Genomic DNA, 23,485 nt, shown 5'->3' with positions numbered 1-23,485 from the left:
GATGGAGTGAGATCCTATCTGAAAAATAACTGTATTCAAAAAGGGCCGTAGTGTGGCTTAAGTGATAGCACACCTACCTACCACATATGAGGCCTTTAGTTCAAACCCAAAGTGAGAGAGCCAGGTGGGCTCATGCCTGTAATCCTAGCTACTCAGGAGACTGAGGAATGAGGTTTCAAGACAGCTTAGGCAGAAAAGCCTTGGAGATTCCATCTCTAATTAACCAACAAAGAGCCAAGCTGGAGGTGTGGCTCAAGTGTGATCCTGCTCAAAAAAGCCAAGTGAAGCCGGTCACCAGTGGCTCACACCTGTAATCCTAGCTACTCAGGAGGCTGAGATCTGAGGATCAAGGTTCAAAGCCAGCCTGGACAGGAAAGTCCGTGAAATCACTAGGAAACTGGAAGTGGCATCGCGGCTCAAGTGGTAGAGTGCTGGCCTTGAGCTGAAGAGCTGAGGGACAGCACCCAGACCCAGAGTTCAATCCCCATGACCAACCAAAAAAAAAAAAAAAAAAGTGAAAAGATGACTCATAGAATGGGAGAGAATATTTGCAAATTACATGGTTGCCCTTTTTTTTTTTTTTTTTGGCCGGTCCTGGGGTTTGAACTCTGGGCCTGGGCGCTGTCCCTCAGCTCTTCAGCTCAAGGCTAGTGCTCTACCATGTGAGCTACAGCACCACTTCCAGCTTTTTCTGTTTATGTGGTACTGAGGAATCGAACCCAGGGCCTCACGCATGCTAGGCAAGCACTCCACCACTGAGCCACCTTCCCAGCCCCCTTTCAAGTTTTTAATTAATTAATTTTGTCAGATTGGCATTTTGCTCACTCGGCAGTCGTGGGTCTTGAACTCTGGGCCTGGGCGCTGTCCCTCAGCTCTTCAGCTCAAGGCTAGCGCTCTACCACTTGAGCCACAGTGCCACCTCCCGTTTTGTGAGTGGTTTATTGGAGATAAGAGTTTCACGGACTTTCCTGCCTGGGCTGGCTTTGAACTGTGATCCTCAGATCTCAGCCTCCTGAGTAGCTAGGATGACAGGCGTGAGCCACCAGCACCTGGCTCACTTTTTTGACTATATCATTTAATTTCAATGATGTCTTAGTTATCCTTAGATGTTTTGCCATAGGTTTCATAGTTAAGAAACCATCACCTATTCCAAGCTGTGAAGCTCTATCCACTTTTTTTTTGGGTCCGGTTGTGGGGCCTGAACTCTGGGCCTGGGCGCTGTCCCTCAGCTCTTCAGCTCAAGGCTAGTGCTCTACCACTTGAGCCACAGTGCCACTTCCGGCTTTTTTCTTTTTGCTTATGTGATGCTGAGGAATGGAACCCAAGGCCTCATGTATGCAAGGCAAGCGCTCTACCACGGAGCCACCTTCCCAGCCCTCCATCCACTTAATCATTGTGTCAGTCCTTCCACTTAGATACCTGATGGCTGTTGAATAGCGTCCACTTCTGTTTTTTTGCCCAAAGACGTTCAGTTGCCCCAGCACTTTTATGGCCTGTCTTATCTCATTTCATGCTTTTCTTTCTTAAGCTTTGTGCGGTGCTGAGGCTTGAGCTCGGGGCTTCCCGTCTTGAGCTCCGGGCTTTGCAGTCTTGAGCTCGGGGCTTCGCAGTCTTGAACTCGGGGCTTCCCAGTCTTGAGCTCGGGGCTTTGTAGTCTTGAGCTCGGGGCTTTGTAGTCTTGAACTTGGGGCTTTGCAGTCTTGAGCTCGGGGCTTTGCAGTCTTGAGCTCGGGGCTTTGTAGTCTTGAACTCGGGGCTTTGCAGTCTTGAGCTCGGGGCTTTGCAGTCTTGAGCTCGGGGCTTTGTAGTCTTGAGCTCGGGGCTTTGTAGTCTTGGCCTCGGGGCTTTGCAGTCTTGAACTCGGGGCTTTGCAGTTGAGCTCGGGGCTTTGTAGTCTTGAGCTCGGGCTTTGCAGTCTTGAGCTCGGGGCTTTGCAGTCTTGAACTTGGGGCTTTGCAGTCTTGAGCTCGGGGCTTTGCAGTCTTGAGCTCAGGGCTTTGCACTCTTGAACTCGGGGCTTTGTAATCTTGAACTCGGGGCTTTGCAGTCTTGAACTCGGGGCTTTGTAGTCTTGGCCTCGGGGCTTTGCAGTCTTGAACTCGGGGCTTTGTAGTCTTGAGCTCGGGGCTTCACACGCTTGAACTCGGGGCCCTGCAGTCTTGCGTGACTTTTCTGTGCAAGGCTGGCACACTACCACCGAGCTCTGCCAGTGGCTGGGGTGCCGTGGCAGCCCTGGCTCAGGGAGCCCTGCCTGTGTTTCAGGAGTTCATCCGTGAGGGTTGCCTCCACAAACTTACCAAGAAGGGGCTGCAGCAGAGGATGTTCTTTCTGGTAGGTCTCCTGCGCGAGCCCCACTCCCCTTCAGGAGCTGGTTACCGGCAGCCTGTCGGCCTGGACCAGGGCAGCCTGGGAGGCGCGGGGGGGCACGTGGGCCCCAGGGGTGCAGGGGAAGCAGCGGGCCTGCTCCGACTGAGTTCCGGGCAGTTCCAGGCACCAGTGGAAGAGCAGGGTGCCGTGGGGAGAAACCCTCTCTGGGTCACAGGGGTGTCTGGCAGCCCCGTGCATGGGGCTGAGAACTGGCTCGCCGGTCCCTTTTCCCCAGTCTGGACCCAGCCGGTTTGCCTGCCCCACAAGGTGACCAGCTGACCACACCGTACTGTACTCTTAAGTAAGGAGTTCCGTGAGGCTGGTGGCACCCTGGCCAGCCAGTTCATCTGGCTGCTACCTTAGCTGAAAAGAATTGAGCCATGAAATGAAAGTATTTTTCTGCTATAAACTTCCAGCAGCTGCCTCTGCCTGATAAGCAGATAAGGGGCACCCAGAGCCCACCACTGCCTAAGTGTGAAGACGTTGAAGCCTTCTCCCCTGTTCTGTCTACCCTCAGCTCTCAGACGTGTTGCTGTACACAGGCCAAGGGGTCACAGGGACCGGCCGCTTCCGGATCCGGGGCCTCCTCCCACTCCGAGGCATGCTGGTGAGTGCGCCGTGGTCTGGCCTGGGGGCACTGGTGGCCGCTTCCTCACAGGGTGACAAAGCTGAACCGCAACTGTGAGGTTCTAAAAGCACTACTGCACTGGGCGCTGGTGGCTTCCACACGCAACCCTTGTCACTCAGGAGGAAGCCAGCCTGGCCAGGAAAGTCCACAAGACTCTTATCATCAATAAACACTCAAAAAAGCCGGAAGAGGGCTGGGAAGGTGGCTTAGTGGTAGAGCGCTTGCCTTGCATGCCTGAGGCCCTGGGTTCGATTCCTTAGCACCACAGAACCAAAAAGAAAAAAAGCCAGAAGTGGCGCTGTGGCTCAAGTGGTAGAGCGCTAGCCTTGCGCTGAAGAGCTGAGGGACAGTGCCCAGGCCCAGAGTTCAGGCCCCACAACCAGACCCAAAAAAAAGATAATAAAAGCCGGAAGAGCACTGTGGCTCAAGTGGTAGAGCACTCACTTTGAGCAAAAGCAGCTCAGAAACAGTGCCTAGGCCCAGAGTTCAAGCCCTAGGACTGGCAAAATAGACTTTACGATAGGTACCTGTGACCAAAGCCTTCCAGGCTCCCCCAGGCTGCCTCATCACCAGTCACTTCCCAGCTGCGTTTGAGCTATGCACCGTCTGTGGCGTCTCTCATGCAGTACAGGTACGTGGTGATGAGTGATGAGGGACTAGACACTGGACACCTGTGGCTGGCCGTCAGACTAGCTTTTCAAGACTGTAAACCATAACCCTTGGCCCCCACGTCCTCGGGCCCGCCCCACCCACCGCCCCCACGTGGGCACTTGACTCCGCGCTCACATGGTGGCACCAATCAGCCACCCACTAGCGGGAAGCGCTGTCGCCTCCCGCCTGTGGACACTCAGGGCGGCTGAGTGGCCCCCGGCAGCAGCCATTTGGTGTGTCTGTCACTAGATCTCATGAGCCTCAGCTTTGTGCATATCTGTAACACCCATGTGAGTAAAACTGCTAGCCACTCTGACAGGCTGCAAGTCCTTTTTCCAGGAGTAAATGCCTTCTTTATCTGTAGTTTGGTTTTGTGGCACACTTAGACCTATCTCTGTGGGCTGCTTGTTTTGTTCTGGAGGGGTATCTGCATTCACTGTTAAAGGATTGTGCTTGTGCTGTTCTGGAAGTTTTTTTTTTTTTTTTTTTTGGTCGGCCGTGGGGCTTGAACTCTGGGCCTGGGCGCTGTCCTTCAGCTCTTCAGCTCAAGGGGACCGCTCTACCACTTGAGCTACAGCGCCACTTCCGGTTTTCTGGTGGTTTATTGGAGATAGGAGTCTCACGGTCTCTCCTGCCCGGGCTGGCTTTGAACCACGATCCTCAGATCTCAGCCTCCTCAGTAGCTAGGATTACAGGCGTGAGCCACCAGCGCCCAGCTTTGTTCTGGAAGTTTTATCTGCATTTACTGTTAAAGGAGTCTGCTTGTGTTGTTCTGGAGGTTTTATCTGCATTCACTGTTAAAGGAGTCTACTTGCGTTGTTCTGGAGGGGTATCTGGCATTCACTGTTAAAGGAGTCTGCTTGTGTTGTTCTGGAGGGGAATCTGCATTCACTGTTAAGGGAGTGGTTTGGATGTCAGATGTGCTCACACTCCCTCTGGGGCTCCCCTCCCAGGCCGCATCGCGGAACTGCCTAGAACATGATTGGTGTTATTAGATGGCTGTGTAATGCGGTTCTCTGTCCTTCGCTGACTCCTCCTTCTCTCACTGTTCTCATCCCGTGGCTGGACAGTCCACACTGACCAAGGAGTTGCCATGGGCTGGGGGAATACATCCCCCATCCATCTTCCCTCTTAAATTGTTCTTCGCTATTTTGCAGCATGGAAGGAAACTTTGGAGTCAGTTAAACAAATGTTTTCCCAAACACTTTTAAGGTTTCAACTGAATTCACATTAAAGTTACAGACTCAGGAGACTTTGCTCTGTCCGGTGTGATGCAGTGCTTGGCCTCCATTCTCTGGCTGCCTGTGAAGGCTGTGGGCCTGCAGCCAGAGGATGGAGCATCTCTGCCTGAGAAAGACTTAATCGTGTTAGGCCTCGGCTTCTGTATCCGAGGTACTGACAGTCAGGAACGACGGAGGAACCAGCTTTTAGCCATGGTGTTCTCAGCACGTACACAAATGGTTTTTTCTCTTTGACTTCTAGCAGGATGAATTGTTTTCATCATCTCCCTGAGTTCACCCATCCTAGAACAGCTGTTGAGTATGCTCTTAGGTTTGATTTGGTCATATTTAGTTTTGGAACTCTTACATCTGTGATGGCTTTGTGTGTGTGTGTCTGAGAGAGAGAGAGAGAGAGAGAGAGAGAGAGAGAGAGAGAGAGAGAGAGAGAGAGAGAGAGAGAGAGGAGAGAGAGAGAGAGAGAAAGAGAGAGAGAGAGAGAGAGAGAGAGAACTAGTAACAAAAATGCTCAATCTTTTCTCCTTTGCTTGGTTTTCAGCTAATAGTGCTGGACCCACCGGTGAGTACCCGGTGTCTGCCTGGAGCCCACGCTCCCGGCGGCCGTTGTAGTGCAGGGACACGGTATGTCCCCCGTAGTCACGCAGGCTTGGACAGCACAGGGCTTCCAAGCTGGCTGCACCTAGTATGGCTGGCAGTCACCTAGTGCTGTGCCTGAGGTTTGGGACCTTCACCTCTGCTCTCACCCTAGGTAGAAGAAAGTGAAAGCGAGTGGTCTGTTCCTCACTGCTTCACCATCTACGCAGTTCAGAAAACGATTGTGGTGGCCGCCAGGTACGGGCCTCAGCGCCCCCCCCCCCCCCCCCCCGCGCATCCCTCCCTTGTACCCAGAGCCTCCTGGGACCCAGCTCTGCAGGGGGGCTTCCTGTCCTCTCCGTGGCCAGGCGGGAACGCTCACTGACCTCTAGAGTATCCACAAGTCAGCGCGGTGCTGCGCCCTGGGGCCCTTGTTGCTTGACAAGCACAGGGCCAGCCAGCAGGCTGTGTGATTTGGTGCCTCTGGCCCTCCAGGCAAGAGCCCCTGCGGGGCGCAGCCGGCCTTCCCCCTCCCGTGCACTGTGCTCTTTAGGGACAAGGCTTGCAGTGGCCAGCCCCGCTGACCGCTCACGGGTCCTCCTCCAGGAAGTGCCGACTTAAGAACGTAGGCCTGTCTGCTTCAGCATCAAACAACTCTCGAAGGAGGCACTGCTCCAGTGTTGGTCCTGCTCTCCCAGCCTTCTTTCCCCTCCTGCTGACCCAGGCGTGGCCTCTGGGGCCCTCCCTGCTTGTGCTGGAGGGGCCATTGTAATGGGCCTTAGGACCAGGGTATAGGCCACAGCCCTGGGCCTGGGAGAGCTGTGACCCGAGCCCCCCCGCCCCCACCTTGCCCCACAGCACCCAACTAGAGAAGGAGAAGTGGACGCAAGACCTGAGTACAGCCATCCAAGCAGCCGAGAGCAGCAGCAACCCACCACCAGAACTGGCCGGAGGCCCCACATGCACCCACACCCCCAGTGAGTGGCTGGGCAGGCCTGCGGGTCCCCGGCCCCCACGGGAGCATACCTAGGGACGGTCAGCTTGCTCAGTGCCCACACCTCACGGCTCTGGCAGAAGTACCAAGTGATGCTGGCTGTGGTGGCAGGGGGCGGGCACGGGGTGGGGTCAAATGCCAACTCCCCACAGGATCCTCCGACGAGCTCTCTCTGGAGCAGGAGTCAGAAGAGGATGCCCCAGGCACCCGAGGATCCCTGGAGGGGCCAGGCCAACACCGGACCAACACCACAATGCATGTGTGCTGGTACCGGAACACAAGTGTGTCTAGGGCGGACCGCAGTGCAGCTGTTGAGGTATGGCCTGATTCCCTGACCCTGTGCTGGCTGTGGGCAGGGCTGACCCAGCATGGTCCCAGCTGGCTGGGCTAAACCAGAGCTAAGAGCCATCAGCTCCCGGCACAGCAGAAACTGGTCTGGAAGGTCTCCCGCAGCCGCTGTGCACACCAGGTGCCCTTTGGGAAAAGCCCAGGGCTCTGCCTGCTAGCAACTGGTCCCCATTCATGGGCTGCCTGTCAGGTGGGACCAGAGGCCCTGCATGTCCTGAGTTCTGCCCAGAGATACCAAGAGTACCTTCAGCTGTCAGGTGGGACCAGGGACACTGTGTGTACTGTCAGCTGTCAGCTGGGACCAGGGACACTGTGTGTACTGTCAGCTGGGACCAGGGACACTGTGTGTACTGTCAGCTGTCAGGTGGGACCAGAGACACTGTGTGTACTGTCAGGTGTCAGGTGGGACAGAGACCCCATGTGTACTGTCAGCTGTCAGCTGGGACCAGGGACACTGTGTGTACTGTCAGCTGTCAGGTGGGACAGAGACCCCGTGTGTACTGTCAGGTGGGGCAGAGACCCCGTGTGTACTGTCAGGTGGGACCAGACCCCGTGTGTACTGTCCGGTGGGACCTGGGACCAGAGACCCCGTGTGTACTGTCAGGTGGGACCAGACCCTGTGTGTACTGTCAGCAGTCACCTGGGACCAGAGACCCAGGATACTGTTCTCTTGGGTGCTCCCGCCACCTTGGCATGTTCACAGCCCTCCTCCTCCGCTCTGGACTGTACCCACGCTCTCACCCTGTGTGTTGCTCAGTGGCTGCTCTGCTACCCATCTGCCTTTGCAGGACTTTGGAGGCCCTTCCCAGGCCTACTCTCCCTATCTGCTGCAAACTTGTCTCCTAACTCCATAGGGCCAGGACCCAGGGAATGAGGAGCCCATGTGGTTCCTGACAGTTCTGGGTACCTAAGGGTCACAGTGAGGCCGTCCTGGGGTCAGGCCGCACAGTAGAATAGGCCCCCAACAGGCATCTGCAGTGGGAAGGTGAAAGCGTTTTGCCCATCATTTGAAAGAACCTTCCAGACCCCACTGTGTCACCTCTTCAGACTCCTTATCTTCTTGCTTTCCAGCAAGTTTATAATCCTAGCTCCTTAGGAAGCTGAGATCTGAGCACTGCAGTCCAAGCAGAAAAGGCCAACCAGCAAAGAGCTAGAAGTAGAGCGGAGGCTAAAGTGGTAGAGCACTAGTCTTGAGTAAAAGAGCTCAAGGACATTTAACTAAAGTAACTAAAGCATCCTACTCTAGTGTCCCTAGACTTACCATGGTACTGAACACAGGTGGGAAACAGCTTTACCCAGAGCACTCTTGTCTTTTATTCACAGAACCAACTTTCAGGATATCTGCTGAGAAAGTTCAAGAACAGCAATGGCTGGCAGAAGCTCTGGGTAGTCTTCACCAACTTCTGCTTGTTCTTCTACAAAACCCACCAGGTGTGTGCACCTGGAGCCCGGGCACAATGCTGAAGAACAGTGTTCTGGAAGTCAGGCTCACCACCCCCACCCAGCCCCTTCTATGTGGAAAGCGGTCCTCCTGTGCAAGCTGCGGCTTTGCCCTCCCCAACACCCCGACCAACCCTGTGCATGAATTTATGCCTGCTTCCAGGATGACTACCCCCTTGCCAGTCTCCCGCTGCTGGGTTACAGTGTGAGTGTCCCTGAAGAAGAGGACAGCATCCACAAAGACTACGTCTTCAAGCTTCAGTTCAAGTCTCATGTCTACTTCTTCCGAGCCGAGAGCAAGTACACATTTGAGAGGTGATTCTGCAGGGGACAGCCCAATCTGAGCAGAGCCTTCTCTGGGTTCTAGAGCAAGGACTGAGTGATGCTTACAGGTTTCCAGCTGACCACGGCCCTGCCCTTTCTATCCTATCATTCTGGATCATTCTTGGGAAGATAGGTGAGTGTAAGTTCACTGGTCTGACGGCCTGACTGCTTTTGCAGGTGGATGGAGGTGATTGAGAGGGCCGGCAGCGCACCGGGAAGGCCCCCAAGCTCCACGCAAGACTGCCTGTGTCCCTCCCCAGGACTGCAGGGGACAGTCAGAGAAAAGGAGTGACGCCCCTGGCCGGGAGGGGGGCTACCAGGAGGGCTGAGGGCATGAAGCGACCCCGCTTCAGACACTCAAGGCACTGGGTCCACATCGCCTCAGACAAGCCCTGAAGCCCGTACCCAGGCTGTGTGGTGAGTCTCACTGCCCTGCGACTTCTGAGGGAATTCCTGCCCAGAGCCTCGTAGCCTGGCCTACAGAAAGATGAGAGTCCAGCAACAGCTACTCTGGACCCCACCAGCATAACTAGAGGTTAAGACTGACTCAAGTTCCCTGTGCCATAGAAGGGCAGGGTCTCCACCCTGTCAGCCCCAGTGCTCCTTGCCGCAAGTGTGCGCTTACAACTGCACTTATGTAAGTTACAATAAACCACCCTCAGCTGGGGGCTGTGGCCATACCTGGAACCCTAGCTACTCTGGAGGCTGAGATCTCAGGATCTCTGTTCAGAGCCAGCCTGGGATGGGAAAGTCTATGAGACTCTTATCTCCAATTAATCACCAGAAAACCAGAAGTGGTACTGTGGCTCAACGCAGTAGAGTGCTAGCTTTGAGCAAGAGCTCAGGAACAGTACCCATGCACCAAGTTCAAGCCCCACAGCCAACAAAATAAACCAACTCCCCATCTGCGTCCTCTTCTGCCATTTTGTTCTCCAGCAGGCCTCAGGGAACATGGAGAGTGGAAGGCAGGCTGCAGGGGCTGGGGGGTCCCAGGGAAGGTCCTAGGCTGCAGGAGGGCCACCTGGCCAGGCCCACACGAGCACATCCAGTCCAGGTCTTTATTTAAAATGGTGGGACCTTCAGTGCTCTATGAAAACTAACACGTTACTCCTCAGAACACTTGAGAATAAGTTCAAATTGCTTAAAAAACCAAACATTCTGGATGACTTGAGTACTCATGAGAAGAGGAACACCCAGGACCCGGCCGGGCCACCATGGCCCTTAGGAGAAGGCCCCAGGGCTGGGGGACGGCCCTGGAGAGCTGCTCTGCTCCTGGGTCTGGCAGCCAGGCGGGCCGGGTGCAGAGGGCGTGGCCTGCACTGGAGAGAAGGCTGGGAGGGCCAGGGCCCCAGAGTGGCTACCTTGTTCTCCGTGGGCTCTCTGCCAGAGGTGCTGCTTCAGCCAAGCCAGGAGAGTAGACATGGCGGGCGGCTGCCGCGGGGGGGGGCGGCACACTACACGGGGAACAGGAAGGAGACCTGCGTGAGGTCTGCAGGCCGGCCGGGCTGGTCTCTGCAGTCAGCGTAAGGGAGCGCCCAGGTCAGCAGGGTCCTTTCCGAGCTCCAAACAAAAACCTTTCTTTCTCCTCCTTGCCACGAAGAGCAGCTTGCTCAGCGGGCTGACGCTCAGCGGGCTGACGTCAGGTGGTTCCTGCTGTGTGAGAACCTGCAGAACAGAGCTCGTCAGTGTGGCCTGGACGTGCGCCTCGGCAGCCATCATGGCCGCCAGGCCTCCCTCCACTCCACCCGTGTCCCCAGGGGAGGGGTCTCCTGGGTCTCAGGCGCAGCACTGCACTAGCCCAGACATGGGAACCCGAGCCCTCGGGGCTGCTGGAACGGCTCCGTGCCTGCCCCCACTGGAGGTGACCTCAGGTTCGCCCGGCCGGCTTGCCAACCCCTCAAACTGTTCACTGAGCACAGATCAAGGCTCTGCTGCTAGGGCCAAACCTTCTGCACACAGCTCAAAACCAGGGGCCGAGGCCCAAAGGCCCAAATGAGAGAAGACGTTTCTGCCCCTGCAGAGCAGCGGCGGCAGGGAAGGCACTGCCAATCCTTGTGCCCGACGCTCACCTCTGCACGCGCTCCACCAGGTGCACCATCAGCTGGTCTGAGATGCCGGGGCAGGACTCCTCCGCCAGGCTGAAGGCGTTCTCCAGCTCCTCCAGGGCACCCACACTCCCACCACTCTGCTTGTGCTTTTCTTTGAGCTGCAGAGAGAAACTATCTGAACGGGCCTTCCCTGAGACTCAGTCCAGGAAGCCGGTGAGGCAGACAGAGGCCGCGTGCCCCACCCTGATGGGGGCACCTGCGTGGCCTTCCGTCTCAAGGTGGCCCGCCTCTGCTCCCTTCCTCTGCTGCCACCTTAGTCTCCTCACGATGGAGGATCAGGTCGGCAGCCGGGCGAGGGTCTGACGATCCCGAGCGCACTGCAGATCTCATGTGAGGCCTGGGCTCGCAGCAACCTCTCCCCAGGGACCCGTGCCCACGGCCTAGCCGGGCTCAGTGCCATCCTGGGGAGGCTCCGCACCCCCAGGGTGGAGGTGGACATGGCGGGGGGGGGGGGATCCGGGAGAACGGGGGGGGGTTTCACCTGGCGGCCTCCTATTTTGGGAGGTGGCTCTAACTTCCACCAGCACAAGATGTGGATATAAGGTCCTATGACCGCCTGAACTGACCCCTCTTCCTTCCCCAGAGTCATGTGGTATGCTTATACTTTGAGAAGGAAAATTCATAGGTCTTAATTCCAATTCAAAAGCCGCCTGGAAGCTGAGAACCGCAGCAGGTCTAGAAACACAAAAGGGTCCGGTGGAGAGCAAAGCCCCCCACATGACCTGGCACAGCCCCACCCTCACCTCTCCGAAGACAGGCCGGACAAGCGTGGCCAGGCACTGGGACCGCGGCTGTCTCTTGACAGGCTCGGTGGGCTGTAAGGGGGAAATGGAGGCACCAGGTGAGACTGGGACTAGGGCTTCTTCCCACTCCCTTCTGGCATCCTTGAGCAGATGGTCAGGACGCTGCCAAGGGACGGGTTTCTGAAGTAAAATGCAGCCCGAGTGGCTGGAGCCAAGGACCTGCACCCTCCCCAGGGTGTTCTCAACAGCTGGGCCCAGCCGGGACAAACCTTCTGGGAGCCATGCAGGGCTGTCCCCTTGTGGAGCTTGCCGTGCGGACTGGGCCGGATGGTCGGGGGAAACGTCCAGATGGGGCCCTGCTCTCCGTCCTCAGCCTCGCCGTCGCTGAAGGGGGTGATGAATTAGGAGCCGGTGGGGACGCTGGGGGGGGGATTTGTCTGGGAGGCAGCCTCACAAGCCAGCAGGCTCTGAACTTGATGGGGGCCCGCCGGGGCTGCAGTGTCCAGTGACAGCACTGCAGGTCCTGTCCCTGCCACCCACATCCAAGTACCCAGGAGCGGGGGGGGGGATTCAGAGGAGAGGAGGCCCCTGAGGACAAGCAGGCACCCTACATGTCGGAGTCCTCGGAGCTGGACTCCTCTCCATGGCCCTCAGACTTCCAGCGCTTGTAGCGGTCGATGAGCTCGGTGAGGAAGGAGGTCTTCTTGGTGTAGCGTGTGATGAATTTGTGCTTCAAGAGTTCCTTGGCGGTGGGCCGCTGCCGGGGCAGGAAACAGAATAGTCACAGAACGGTCACCAGGTGCCAGACACCGCAGCGTGGCCTGCAGGAGTGGCCCAGAGAGGCCGGGTAGGAACGTGGAGTCAGGGAGGGGGCGCTGGAGGTGACTGGGTGGCTGCACCTCTTGACCTTGTCCCCTCCTAGCCGGCGGCCACCACCCACAAGCTGCCAGACCCAGCCTGCCTCAGCTGTGCGGGGGTAAGGGGGGGCGGCTTACGAATCGGGGGTCCTTGTTGAGACAGGCCTCCACAAACTCCTTGAAGGCTCTGCTGTGGTGGCCCTCCAGGGTGGGGGGGCTGTTCTTGGGAATCAGGAACAGGACGCGCATAGGGTGGAGGTCAGAGTTGGGCGGCTCCCCCTTGGCCAGCTCAATGGCGGTGATGCCCAGAGACCAGATATCAGCCTGGAGGAGGCGCCACACAGGACTCTGCCGCAGCTGCTGGAGCCACGGACCACCCTCCCGCCTCCCACCCCAAGAACCTACTTTGAAGTCGTAGGCGGACTGCTTGATAACCTCAGGAGCCATCCAGAACGGGGTGCCCACAAATGTGTTTCTCTTGATCTGTGTATCTGTGAGCTGCCCGGCCACCCCGAAGTCGGCCAGCTTCACGTCACCCTGCTCTGAGAGCAGCACGTTGGCAGCTGCTCAAAACAGGAAGGCGGGCAGGCGTCACCCTCCGCCCGGCCTCTGGGGGCTGCCCGAGGCTGCGTGTGCCCACGGCGGCTCCCGGGCCCCCTGGGGCCTGGCAGGCAGAAGTCACAAACTAGAGGACCCCCCAGGCCCTCCTCCCTGAGCTGCAGGGGCTCATTTGGCTTTTGTGGCAAATACCAACAGAAAGACCTCACCATGACCTGACCCAATGGTCATTGCCCCCCCCTGTCCCTCGCAGGGGCAGGAGGCTGGGCGCCACATCCCTCACGGGGTAGGACCCCTCAGCGAGTCCTCCCCAAGCCCTGGTGACCAAGCTAACAGCTGTGATTGAAGCTGCCTGGCCCTAAACCAGGTTAACAGGTTTAGGAGTCTAGGACAGTCCTGCTAGGTGGGGTAAAGTATGCTTTGCTGGTAGAGCAACTTGCCTAGCATGTACAAACCCCTTGGGGTCTAACCCAAGCACCACAGGGGAAGAGCTGCTATTGGGGGTATCATCTGGAAGCAGATCAGCATGGACTGCCCCATCCATGAGTAACTGCAGGACGCCCACCCCAACAGCCGCTCCCTCCCACCGCCCACCCCACTCCCCTAACCACACAGCCCCCAACAGCCGCTCCCTCCCACCGCCCACCCCACTCCCCTAACCACACAGCCCCCAACAGCCGCTCCCTCCCACCGCCCACCCCACTCCCCTAACCACACAGCCCCCAACAGCCGCTCCCTCCCACCGCCCACCCCACTCTTCTAACCCCACAGCCGCTCCCTCCCACCACCCACCCCACTCTAACCCCACAGCCGCTCCCTCCCACCACCCACCCCACTCCTCTAACCACACAGCGGCTCCCTCCCACCACCCACCCCACTCTTCTAACCCCACAGCCGCTCCCTCCCACCGCCCACCCCACTCCCCTAACCACACAGCCCCCAACAGCCGCTCCCTCCCACCGCCCACCCCACTCCCCTAACCACACAGCCGCTCCCTCCCACCACCCACCCCACTCTAACCCCACAGCCGCTCCCTCCCACCACCCACCCCACTCTTCTAACCACACAGCAGCTCCCTCCCACCACCCACCCCACTCCCCTAACCACACAGCGGCTCCCTCCCACCACCCACCCCACTCTTCTAACCCCACAGCCGCTCCCTCCCACCACCCACCCCACTCTTCTAACCCCACAGCCGCTCCCTCCCACCACCCACCCCACTCTTCTAACCCCACAGCTGCTCCCTCCCACCACCCACCCCACTCTTCTAACCACACAGCAGCTCCCTCCCACCACCCACCCCACTCCTCTAACCACACAGCCGCTCCCTCCCACCACCCACCCCACTCCTCTAACCCCACAGCCACCAACAGCGGCTCCCTCCCACCACCCACCCCACTCCTCTAACCCCACAGCCACCAACAGCGGCTCCCTCCCACCACCCAACCCCACTCCTCTAACCCCACAGCCGCTCCCTCCCACCACCCACCCCACTCTTCTAACCCCACAGCCGCTCCCTCCCACCACCCACCCCACTCCTCTAACCCCACAGCCACCAACAGCCGCTCCCTCCCACCACCCACCCCACTCTTCTAACCCCACAGCCGCTCCCTCCCACCACCCACCCCACTCTTCTAACCCCACAGCCGCTCCCTCCCACCGCCCACACCAGGGTCAATGGGGCGTGCCCACCCCGCAGGACCTTTGATATCTCGGTGGATCTTGCGCTCTGAATGCAGGTAGTCCAAACCCTTCAGAATCTCCCGCAGGATGGTAGCAATGTACGTCTCCTCCAGAGGGCCTGGTTTCAGCTGGAGGAAGAGGGCAGGGCAGAGCCTCAGCCACACCCGAACATCCTCAGGGCCAGAGCTCCACGGCTGTCAGCAGCAGAGGGGCTCCTCAAAGGCTGGTGTTCTATCATCTGAGCCATGCCTCCAATCCTACTTGTTGCTGGTTATTTTAGAGATGGATTCTAGTGAACTTTCCATCCTCCAGCTCTCAGCCTCCTGAGTAGCTAGGATTATAGGTGTGAGCCACCAGCACCCGGTCAATCCTTTAAGTACTTCTGAAGTAAAATTCAGTGTGGTGGCCCGTCAGGAGGTGGGCCTACTGGAATGGGGAATGGCAAAGCTGTAGGATCCCAGCCACACATCAGAGCTCTCCCCAAGCACGCCGCCCGCCTGGGGACCCCAGCAGAGGCCAGACACCTCTCAGCACCACTCAGCACAATCACTATGGATTTGGTGTGGGTTAGGCACTTCCTGTTGATGACTGACATACTCAGACTAGAGTTTTCCAAGGATCTGTGGGGAAGGGCATCCTTGGATGGGCAGGACCCCCCCCCTCCCAGCAAGCTGTCCATGCTGCAGCCCAACTCACCAGGTCCAGCGCAGAGCCACCACCCAGGTACTCCATGATGATCCATAGCTTGGTGCTCTGAGAGCAGAGAGAGCTGTCAGCACCACGCTGTGACGGCCACAGGCCACTGGCCCAAACAGGAAAGGGCTCAGGTGTCACAGCAGACTCCTTTCCACCACACCCCCACTGCATGCGTGTGCTGGATACTGAGTGCTCAGAACAGTGAACGGTCCATCAAAACCAAGCTGGAGACTCGGTCCACAGAACCCAGGACGATAGCATGCCAGGCAAAATCATAGCCAACACAGCCACACACCAAGGGCCCTCTGTGGCAGGCTCCTGGCAGGGCCTACTTGGGCAGGTGGTCATTTTCACTCTTCACACCAGCCTACCCTGTCGCCAGCACCTCCCAGGGCAGAGCCTGCTCGGCTGTGACGCTGTGGCAAGGCCTTCTGCCCTCCAGAGGTGCCCCATGCACCTACAGCACCCTGCTCTCTACTCCCCAGGCGGCGGCGCAAGGAGCCTGAGGCCCCCTCCGCCCTCCCTCACAGACGCAGACACCCCCCACCCCCCACCTTCAGGTAGGAGCCTGAGGCCCCCTCCGCCCTCCCTCACAGACGCAGACACCCCTCCCCACTTTCAGGTAGGAGCCTGAGGCCCCCTCCGCCCTCCCTCGCAGACGCAGACACCCCCCACCCCCCCGCCTTCAGGTAGGAGCCTGAGGCCCCCTCCGCCCTCCCTCGCAGACGCAGACACCCCCCCCCCAGGTAGGAGCCTGAGGCCCCCTCCGCCCTCCCTCGCAGACGCAGACACCCCCCCCCCGCCCCCCCCACCTTCAGGTAGGAGCCTGAGGCCCCCTCCGCCCTCCCTCACAGACACAGACCCCCCCCACCCTCCCTCGCAGACACAGACCCCCCCCCCCCCCCCCCCCCCCCCGCACCTTCAGGTAGGAGCCGAAGTAGCGTGTGATGTAGGGGCTGTCACACTGGCTGAGCACAGTGATCTCCTGCTGGATGTCCTCGATCTCGTCCTCAGCCTCCTCCAGGTCGATGATCTTGATGGCCACCACCTCCTTGGTGTGGTTGTCGATGCCCTTGTACACCTCCCCAAAGGAACCCTTGCCGATGCGGTCCAGCTTGGTGAAGAGCTCCTCGGGGTCCACTCGAGGGTGCTGCGGAGGCACAGCAGGGGGCAGGGCGTGGGCCGCACTGTGGAGCACGGCCCACGCAGAGCGGCTTCCTAGGGTCCACAAGGGCTCCTCACACCTCAGTTTTCTTTCATTCCTTGTTCTGAAAAATCTAAACACTCCCGTCTCCAGGGAGCAGACTCCCCAGAGCTTCACACCACGAACCAGATGTAAACCGTGGCTCTAGGAGCTGGGGGAGGGGCACCATGTGAGGGACAGAGTACCGTATTGTGCTATAAACCTAAACATTCTCTTAAAACAAACAAAAAAAGGTATCAGTGGCTCAGGAGGCTGAGATCTGAGAATAATGGTTCAAAACCAGCCAGGGCAGAAAAATCCCAGTGAGACTCTTATCTCCAATTAACCACTCACAAACCAGTAGTGGAGGGCTGGGAAGGTGGCTCAGTGGTAGAGTGCTAGCCTCACATGCATGAGGCCCTGGGTTCGATTCCTCAGCACCACATAAGCAGAAAAAGCCAGAAGAGGTGCTGTGGCTCACATGTAGGAACACTAGCCTTGAGCTGAAGAGCTGAGGGGCAGCGCCCAGGCCCAGAGTTTAGACCCCATGACTGGCCAAAAAAAAACCAAAAATAAACCAGTAGTGGAGCTGTGGCCCAAAGTGGTAGAGGGCTAGCCTTGAGCAGAAGAGCTCAGAGACAGCACCCAGGCCCATGACTAATTCAAAACAAAACAAAAAAACTATGAAAGAAATGATGATCTCATGTTCTTGGCTCTCCTGGAAGCACTCTGCTGTACCTCATACCAGGAGAACTGAAACCTCAATACTTTTTGGACGGTTGGTTCAACATAAGCAGCACAAAAGCATGCCCACAGACTTAAACAAAGCCTGAAAACTGCTGAGCCAACAGAGCAGAACCCGCAGTTCACAGCCCCCGTGCGCCCCGAGCTCTAGCACAAAGGCGTGTCGCTGCCCAAACCCCGTGCTGGATTTGAGCCTGGGCGCCAAGGTATCACGAGTTGATTCGGATCCCTCACTTCTGCACAGAGAAGCCAGAAGCAACGGAGCTCTGCAGCACCCCCTGGGTGTGGTCTGGCCCTGCCCTTACCCATCATCCAAGAGTATGTTCTCTTCAGCTCCCACCGACCCATTCGAGCTGGCAGAGGCCCAGGCAGAGAACATGCCAGGGCACCTCAGGACACACAGGTTTACTGGGCCTAGGGGGTGGGAGCCCTAAATCTCATCAAGAGATTGTCCACCGCCCGCAATCTCACTCCTAAATAGTTTCCCCTCAGCCAGACAGATTCTTGGTGCCAATTAAAAGTGGTCAGGCAGTGGGAGAACACTTTGCCAACAAGCATGACAAACTGGGTTTACTCCCCAGAACTGCAAAAATTGCAAAATAAGAAGTGTAAGGGAATCAGTGGCTCACGCCTGTACACTTACTCAGGAGGCAGAGATCTAAGGATAGTGGTTCAAGGTCAGCCTGGGCAGGAAAGTCCCTGAGACTTGTATCTCCAATTCACTACCAGAAAACCAGATGTGGAGCTGTGACACAAAGTGGCAGAGGGCTAACCCTGAGCCACCTAGCCCAGGGTCCTGAGTTCAACAAAATAAAATAAAGTGGCCAGGCACAAAAAGCCCAAACCACACGTTGGTATACTGCATGAATCCTGAGAGCTCAGGCACTCAGCTGACTCTGTGCTCGCCCCGCTGCCTCAGGGCCACCTCTGCCCCCGCTGGGGGTCCAGGGTCTGAGATTGCCAATTTGCTGCCTTCAAACGTGTGTAACCTAGAGAGCAGGGAGGGAGGGCACCTCCTGTGAACACACGGCCAGGTCCACACTGAGAGGAACCTGATAGTGAGTCCTGGTGGGGAAGGGCTGCAAATCAGCACCACTGCAACACAGAGCCAATCCCACCCGTCCAGGACACCGGCCAGCCAGGGCTGGGTACAGTCACCCTCGCCAGCTCTCCACAGGAGCCGGTGCTGGTGTCCACACAGACCCTGCCTGGCCAAGTAAAGAAATAACAGATCCAGCCCAGCCTGACCCTTCTCACTCCCCCATCAGAGCCATGCTGGAAAGAACCACCAGGAAAAAGCTCACTCCACTAAGGCTGCCAGACAGACAGCTCAGGTGTTTTCCAGTGTGGGCTGGGCGGCTCAGCTGCCAGAGACTCACGGGCCTCCCAACACGGGCCAAACGGTGAGCAGTGTTGATGTTACCTGGGTGGGGCTCACGGGCTAAGATCTGAGCCAACACAGGCAGGAAAAAAAAAGTCCTGAATTAACCAACAAGAAGCCAGAAGTGGAGGTGTGGCATAAGTCACAGAGCACCAAGCCTGAATGAAAAAGCTAAGCAAGGGAAACAGGCTCTGAGTTCAAGCTTGGAGTACCAGCACAATAATAAACAGCATGCTGGTGGTGGCTCACACCTGTCATCCTAGCTGCTCAGGAGGCTGAGATCTGAGGATCATGGTTCAAAGCCATTGAGACTCTCATCTCCAACTGACCAGCAAGAACCTGGAAGTAGGGGCTGGGAAGGTGACCCAGTGGTAGAGTGCTTGCCTTGCATGCATGAGGCCCTGGGTTCGATTCCTCAGCACCGCATAAGCAAAAAGCCGGAAGTGGCACTGTGGCTCAAGTGGCAGAGCGCTAGCCTTGAGCTGAAGAGCTGAGGGACAGCGCCCAGACCCAGAGTTCAAGCCCATGACTGACAAAAAAATAAATAAATAAAAATTTTTAAAAAATATATTCTCGGGGCTGGGAAGGTGGCTCAGTGGTAGAGCATTTGCCTTGCATGCATGAGGCCCTGGGTTCGATTCCTCAGTAACACATAAGCAGAAAGAAAAAAAGCTGGAAGTGGCGCTGTGGCTCAAGTGGTAGAGTGCTAGCCTTGAGCTGAAGAGCTGAGGGACAGCGCCCAGGCTGAGTTCAGGCCCCACGAACAGACCCCCCCCCAAAAAAAAATGTATTCTCCAGCTGTCCATATGATCAGAGCTCAGTCCTGAACACCAGGCACAGTGCAAGTCCTGCCTGCTTCTGCTCCATCAGACCCAAGGCCACCCTCTCAAGCCTCTTATCGTCACGCAGAGCCCTGGGGGGTGGCTCTGCCTGCTTGGCCTGCTCTCCACCTAGGACGGTTCCTCAGAAACACCTCAAGGGAGCTGGCCCGGGGGCCGGTCCCCCACACAGCCTGCACCCTACCTGGCCAACAAAAGCTAAGGAGCTCCCCCATCAGGTTCCTCTTCTGGAAGACAGAGTCTAAGGAACTCTGGAGCAGAGCTGTGAGACCAGGAAAATGTTAAAAGGTTGGAATGCCATGTCCACAACACTCAGAAGGCTTCGAACTGGGCCCTGGAAAGATCTAACAGTCAAGGCATCAGATGTATAGTTACTATCCTAAGTGTGTTTAAGTTAGAGCTGCTTGGACACTATAAGCTTGAGATCTTGGAGATAAGATGAATGGTCTGTGTTATGGTTAAAGGTTTACTGCTGTTCCCTAACAATAGGGAGTCAGTTATCACTATGTACACAAACTACAGGTCACGTTAATGGTTATAACCACAAGACTGACTGATACCCGAGGTTCTGCACATACCTGTAGTCACCTCCCTTGCACTGAACTAAATACATAAGCTTGCTAACGGGAGCTCAGGGTTCAGAAGCTGGTGAGCTCTGGACCCTGGTACCCCCTCCTCTCTCAGTTCTTTGGCCTGGTATCTTGTCGTGCTGTACCTGGTTGTGGGCAGCATCCATGCAGATGGCGTGAGCCATCACTCAGGCCATGCAACTGGCTTTGGTGGTAGAGACACCTGTTCTCCCATTCAGCCCAGGGGCTGCCACATCTGGGGCCTCTGCCTGCCAACATGTCTGCTATTAGTCACACACAAAACAAGTGTGGCAAGCCATCCCGTCTACCACCCAACTGGCAAGAGCCAAGTGACACTCTTGGGTGGGCTTCCAAGGCTGGGAAAGAAATGGCCAGGGGAGTCGTAATAGAGAAGCAATCACTGGGGGAGTAGCAGCTGCCTAATGTTTTAAAAAGACTGGCCAGGGGCTGGGAAGGTGGCTCAGTGGTAGAGCGCTTGCCTTGCATGCTCGAGGCCCTGGGTTCGATTCCTCAGCACCACATAAGCAAAAAGAAAAAAAGCCGGAAGTGGCGCTGTGGCTCAAGTGGTAGAGCGCTAGCCTTGAGCTGAAGAGCTGAGGGACAGTGCCCAGGCCCAGAGTTCAGGCCCCACGACTGGACCCAGTAAAAAAAATAAAAATAAAAAGACTGGCCACAGGCCATGGGACAGCATGGTGCCCATTTGGGATGAAAGTAAGAGGCCTACAAGGGTTCCTGCATTGAAAAACAGAGTGTAGGGGCTGGGAAGGTGGCTCAGTGGTAGAGCGCTTGCCTTGCCTTGCATACTGGGTTCGATTCCTCAGCACCACATAAGCAAAAAGAAAAAAAGCCGCAAGTGGCGCTGTGACTCAGGTGGTAGAGCACTAGCCTTGAGCTGAAGAGCTGAGAGACAGCGCCCAGGCCCAGAGTTCAGACCCCACAACAGGACCCCTTCCCCCTCCCCTCACCAAAAAAAGAAAAACAGAGTGTAGTCTGGTTCAGTGGCCCGGGCCTATAATCCTAACTACTCAGGAGGCTAAGACCTAAGGGTTAAAGTTCAAAGCCAGCAGAGGAAGACAAATCCAGTGATTCCCATCTCCAATTAACCAGCAAAAAGCCAAAACTGGAGGTGTGGCTGGAGTATTAAAAAGCCAACTAGGAGGGGAAAAGTCCAGGGAGATGGTGCCTTGAGTTCAAGCCCTAGTCCCAGCGCCAGGGAGGGGGGGGGAGGGGGGTGCCTCTGCTGGACAAACAGCTCCTGAAGAGACAAAGGGCGGCCCTTCCTCCCCTCCCTCCCTGCCTCCCTCCTTCCTCCCTCCCTGCCTCCCTCCTCTCTCCCTCCCCTCCTCCCTCCCTTTCCTCCTTCCTCCTCTCCTTCCTCCCTCCCTCCCTTTCCTCCTTCTTCCCCTCCTTCCTTCCCTCCTTTCTCCCCTTCTTCCTCTCTCCCTTCCCTCCCTCCCCTCCTTCTTCCCCTCCTTCCTCCCTTCCTCCCTCCTCCCTCCCTCCCCTCCTCCCTCCCTTTCCTCCTTCCTCCCCTCCTTCCTCCCTCCCTTTCCTCCTTCCTCCCCTCCTTCCTTCCCTCCTTTCTCCCCTCCTTCCTCCCTCCCTCCCTTCCCTCCCTCCCCTTCTTCTTCCCCTCCTCCCTCCCTCCCTTTCTTCCTTCCTCCCTTCCTTCCTTCCCTCCCCTCCTTCTTCCCCTCCTTCCTTCCTCCCTCCCTCCCTTCCTCCCTCCCCTCCTCCCTCCCTCCCCTCCTCCCTCCCTTTCCTCCTTCCTCCTCTCCTTCCTCCCTCCCTCCCTTTCCTCCTTCTTCCCCTCCTTCCTTCCCTCCTTTCTCCCCTTCTTCCTCTCTCCCTTCCCTCCCTCCCCTCCTTCTTCCCCTCCTTCCTCCCTTCCTCCCTCCTCCCTCCCTCCCCTCCTCCCTCCCTTTCCTCCTTCCTTCCCTCCTTTCTCCCCTCCTTCCTCCCTCCCTCCCTTCCCTCCCTCCCCTTCTTCTTCCCCTCCTCCCTCCCTCCCTTTCTTCCTTCCTCCCTTCCTTCCTTCCCTCCCTCCCCTCCTTCTTCCCCTCCTTCCTCCCTTTCTTCCTTCCTCCCTCCCTCCCTTCCTCCCTCCCTGCCTTTCTTCCTCCCTCCCTCCCTTCCTCCCCTCCTCCCTTCCTTCCTCCCCTCCCCTCCTCCCTCCCTCCCCTCCTCCCTCCCTCCCTCCCCCCCCCCCCCCCCCCCCGCGCACTGGGTCACAGGAGGAGCTGGGGGGGGGGGTTCTCTCCGGCCTCGGGGAAACCACCAGGCAGAAGGTCCGCCGGCGCCCTCGGCGCCCGGTCCGGGGGCCGGGCCGACGGCCAGGGCCGACGTGACGGAGGCGGGGCCCGAGCAGCGCCGGCGGCCCGGGAGCAACGGCGGGAACCGGCCTCAGGGAAGGCGCTGCCAGCCCGGGCCGCCCGGCCGGCGCCGACCGGTGACCTCCCGCGCCCCGACCCCGCACGCTCCACGCCAGGGCCTGCGCGGGGCCGGCCCCGCCCCGCCCCTCTGCCCCGCCCCGCCCGGCTCTGGCACCGCCCCTCGGCCCCGCCCGGCTCTGGCACCGCCCCTCTGCCCCGCCCCGCGGCCCCGCCCCGCTCTGGCCCCGCCCCGCGGCCTCACCCCGCTCTGGCCCCGCCCCGGCCCCGCTCCGGCCCCGCCCCGCTCCGGCCCCGCCCCGCTCCGGCCCCGCCCCGAGGCCCCGCCCGGCTCTGGCCCCGCCCCGCGCTGGCCCCGCCCCGAGGCCCCGCTCCGCTCCTGCCCCTCGGCCCCGGCCCCGGCCCCGGCCCGGCCCCGCTCCGCTCCAGCCCCTCGGCCCCGGCCCCGGCCCCGGCCCCGCCCCGGCCCCGCTCCGCTCCAGCCCCTCGGCCCCGGCCCCGCCCCGAGGCCCCGCTCCGCTCCAGCCCCTCGGCCCCGGCCCCGCTCCGCTCCAGCCCCTCGGCCCCGGCCCCGCTCCGCTCCAGCCCCTCGGCCCCGGCCCCGCCCGGCCCCGCTCCGCTCCAGCCCCTCGGCCCCGGCCCCGGCCCCGGCCCCGGCCCCGCCCCGGCCCCGCTCCGCTCCAGCCCCTCGGCCCCGGCCCCGCCCGGCCCCGGCCCCGCGGCCTCCGACCCGGCCCCGCGGCCTCCACCCCGCGGCCCGGCGCGGCGCCCGCCTTACTCACCTGGTGCGCGAAGCCCCGCAGGTGAGCCATGTCCGCGCCGCCGCCGCGGCCCGCCGTGCGCCCGCCGCCCGGACGCCCGCACGGCCTCGCTCAGGCCCCTGCGAGAGAAGGGAGCCGCGGGTCGGGGTCGGCCCGGAGACCCCGCGCCGAGCCCGTCCCTGCCCGCCGGGCCGTCCTCTAGCGGCGCCCACCTCCGGGGGGCTCCATTCCGGCCTTCCGGCCCGCTCCGCCGCACCGCCCGCAGCCCCAGTCTCCAGGAACGCCCAGGCCTTCCCTCGGCGAAACAGCGGCGGCCGCGACCCACCAGGGCGTCGTGGCGGGCGCGAGGCTTTCTGGGACCGCGAGTTCTGTAACCCACGCGGTGCCTA

The 23,485-nt window shown here is 59.0% G+C and overlaps 2 protein-coding genes across 6 annotated transcripts in view; one reads left to right on the top strand and one right to left on the bottom strand.

Annotated features, from left to right (window-relative positions):
* The window catches only part of Farp2 (FERM, ARH/RhoGEF and pleckstrin domain protein 2), a 114,127-nt gene extending 104,877 nt beyond the window's left edge, over positions 1-9,250 (top strand). For 3 of the 4 annotated variants that reach the window (XM_070000603.1, XM_070000528.1, XM_070000445.1), the window contains 8 exons: positions 2,263-2,331; positions 2,885-2,974; positions 5,633-5,715; positions 6,316-6,434; positions 6,604-6,767; positions 8,123-8,230; positions 8,403-8,554; positions 8,741-9,250. In XM_070000603.1, the coding sequence (XP_069856704.1) occupies positions 2,263-2,331; positions 2,885-2,974; positions 5,633-5,715; positions 6,316-6,434; positions 6,604-6,767; positions 8,123-8,230; positions 8,403-8,554; positions 8,741-8,855 (900 nt within the window). In that variant the 3' untranslated portion in view covers positions 8,856-9,250. Of the gene's footprint in view, positions 1-2,262; positions 2,332-2,884; positions 2,975-5,632; positions 5,716-6,315; positions 6,435-6,603; positions 6,768-8,122; positions 8,231-8,402; positions 8,555-8,740 lie in introns of those variants that run through there. The other variant, XM_070000697.1, reaches the window with a different exon arrangement.
* Positions 8,090-23,391, bottom strand: Stk25 (serine/threonine kinase 25). Of its 2 annotated transcripts, none has more exons than XM_070000897.1 (12): positions 23,309-23,391; positions 23,118-23,215; positions 16,128-16,358; positions 15,209-15,265; positions 14,532-14,640; positions 12,677-12,834; positions 12,410-12,595; positions 12,026-12,171; positions 11,684-11,798; positions 11,415-11,486; positions 10,633-10,769; positions 8,090-10,228 (listed from the first exon to the last, which is right to left on the bottom strand). In XM_070000897.1, the coding sequence occupies exons 2-12, from the start codon at positions 23,145-23,147 to the stop codon at positions 10,189-10,191; spliced, it is 1,281 nt and encodes a 426-aa protein (XP_069856998.1). In that variant the 5' UTR covers positions 23,148-23,215; positions 23,309-23,391; the 3' UTR covers positions 8,090-10,188. The 2 variants fall into 2 exon arrangements, with proteins under 2 accessions (XP_069856998.1, XP_069856915.1); XM_070000814.1 differs by lacking the exons at positions 23,118-23,215; positions 23,309-23,391 and adding exons at positions 20,071-20,193; positions 22,170-22,323.
* Positions 23,392-23,485: the final 94 nt, after the last annotated feature.

This window comes from Dipodomys merriami, unplaced genomic scaffold, assembly GCF_024711535.1.
Source record: "Dipodomys merriami isolate MVZ:Mamm:240054 unplaced genomic scaffold, mDipMer1.0.p SCAF_1, whole genome shotgun sequence".
Lineage (NCBI taxonomy): Eukaryota > Metazoa > Chordata > Mammalia > Rodentia > Heteromyidae > Dipodomys > Dipodomys merriami.
The sequence above is the reverse complement of the archived record's forward strand: the minus strand, read 5'-3'. Positions and strand labels throughout refer to the sequence as shown.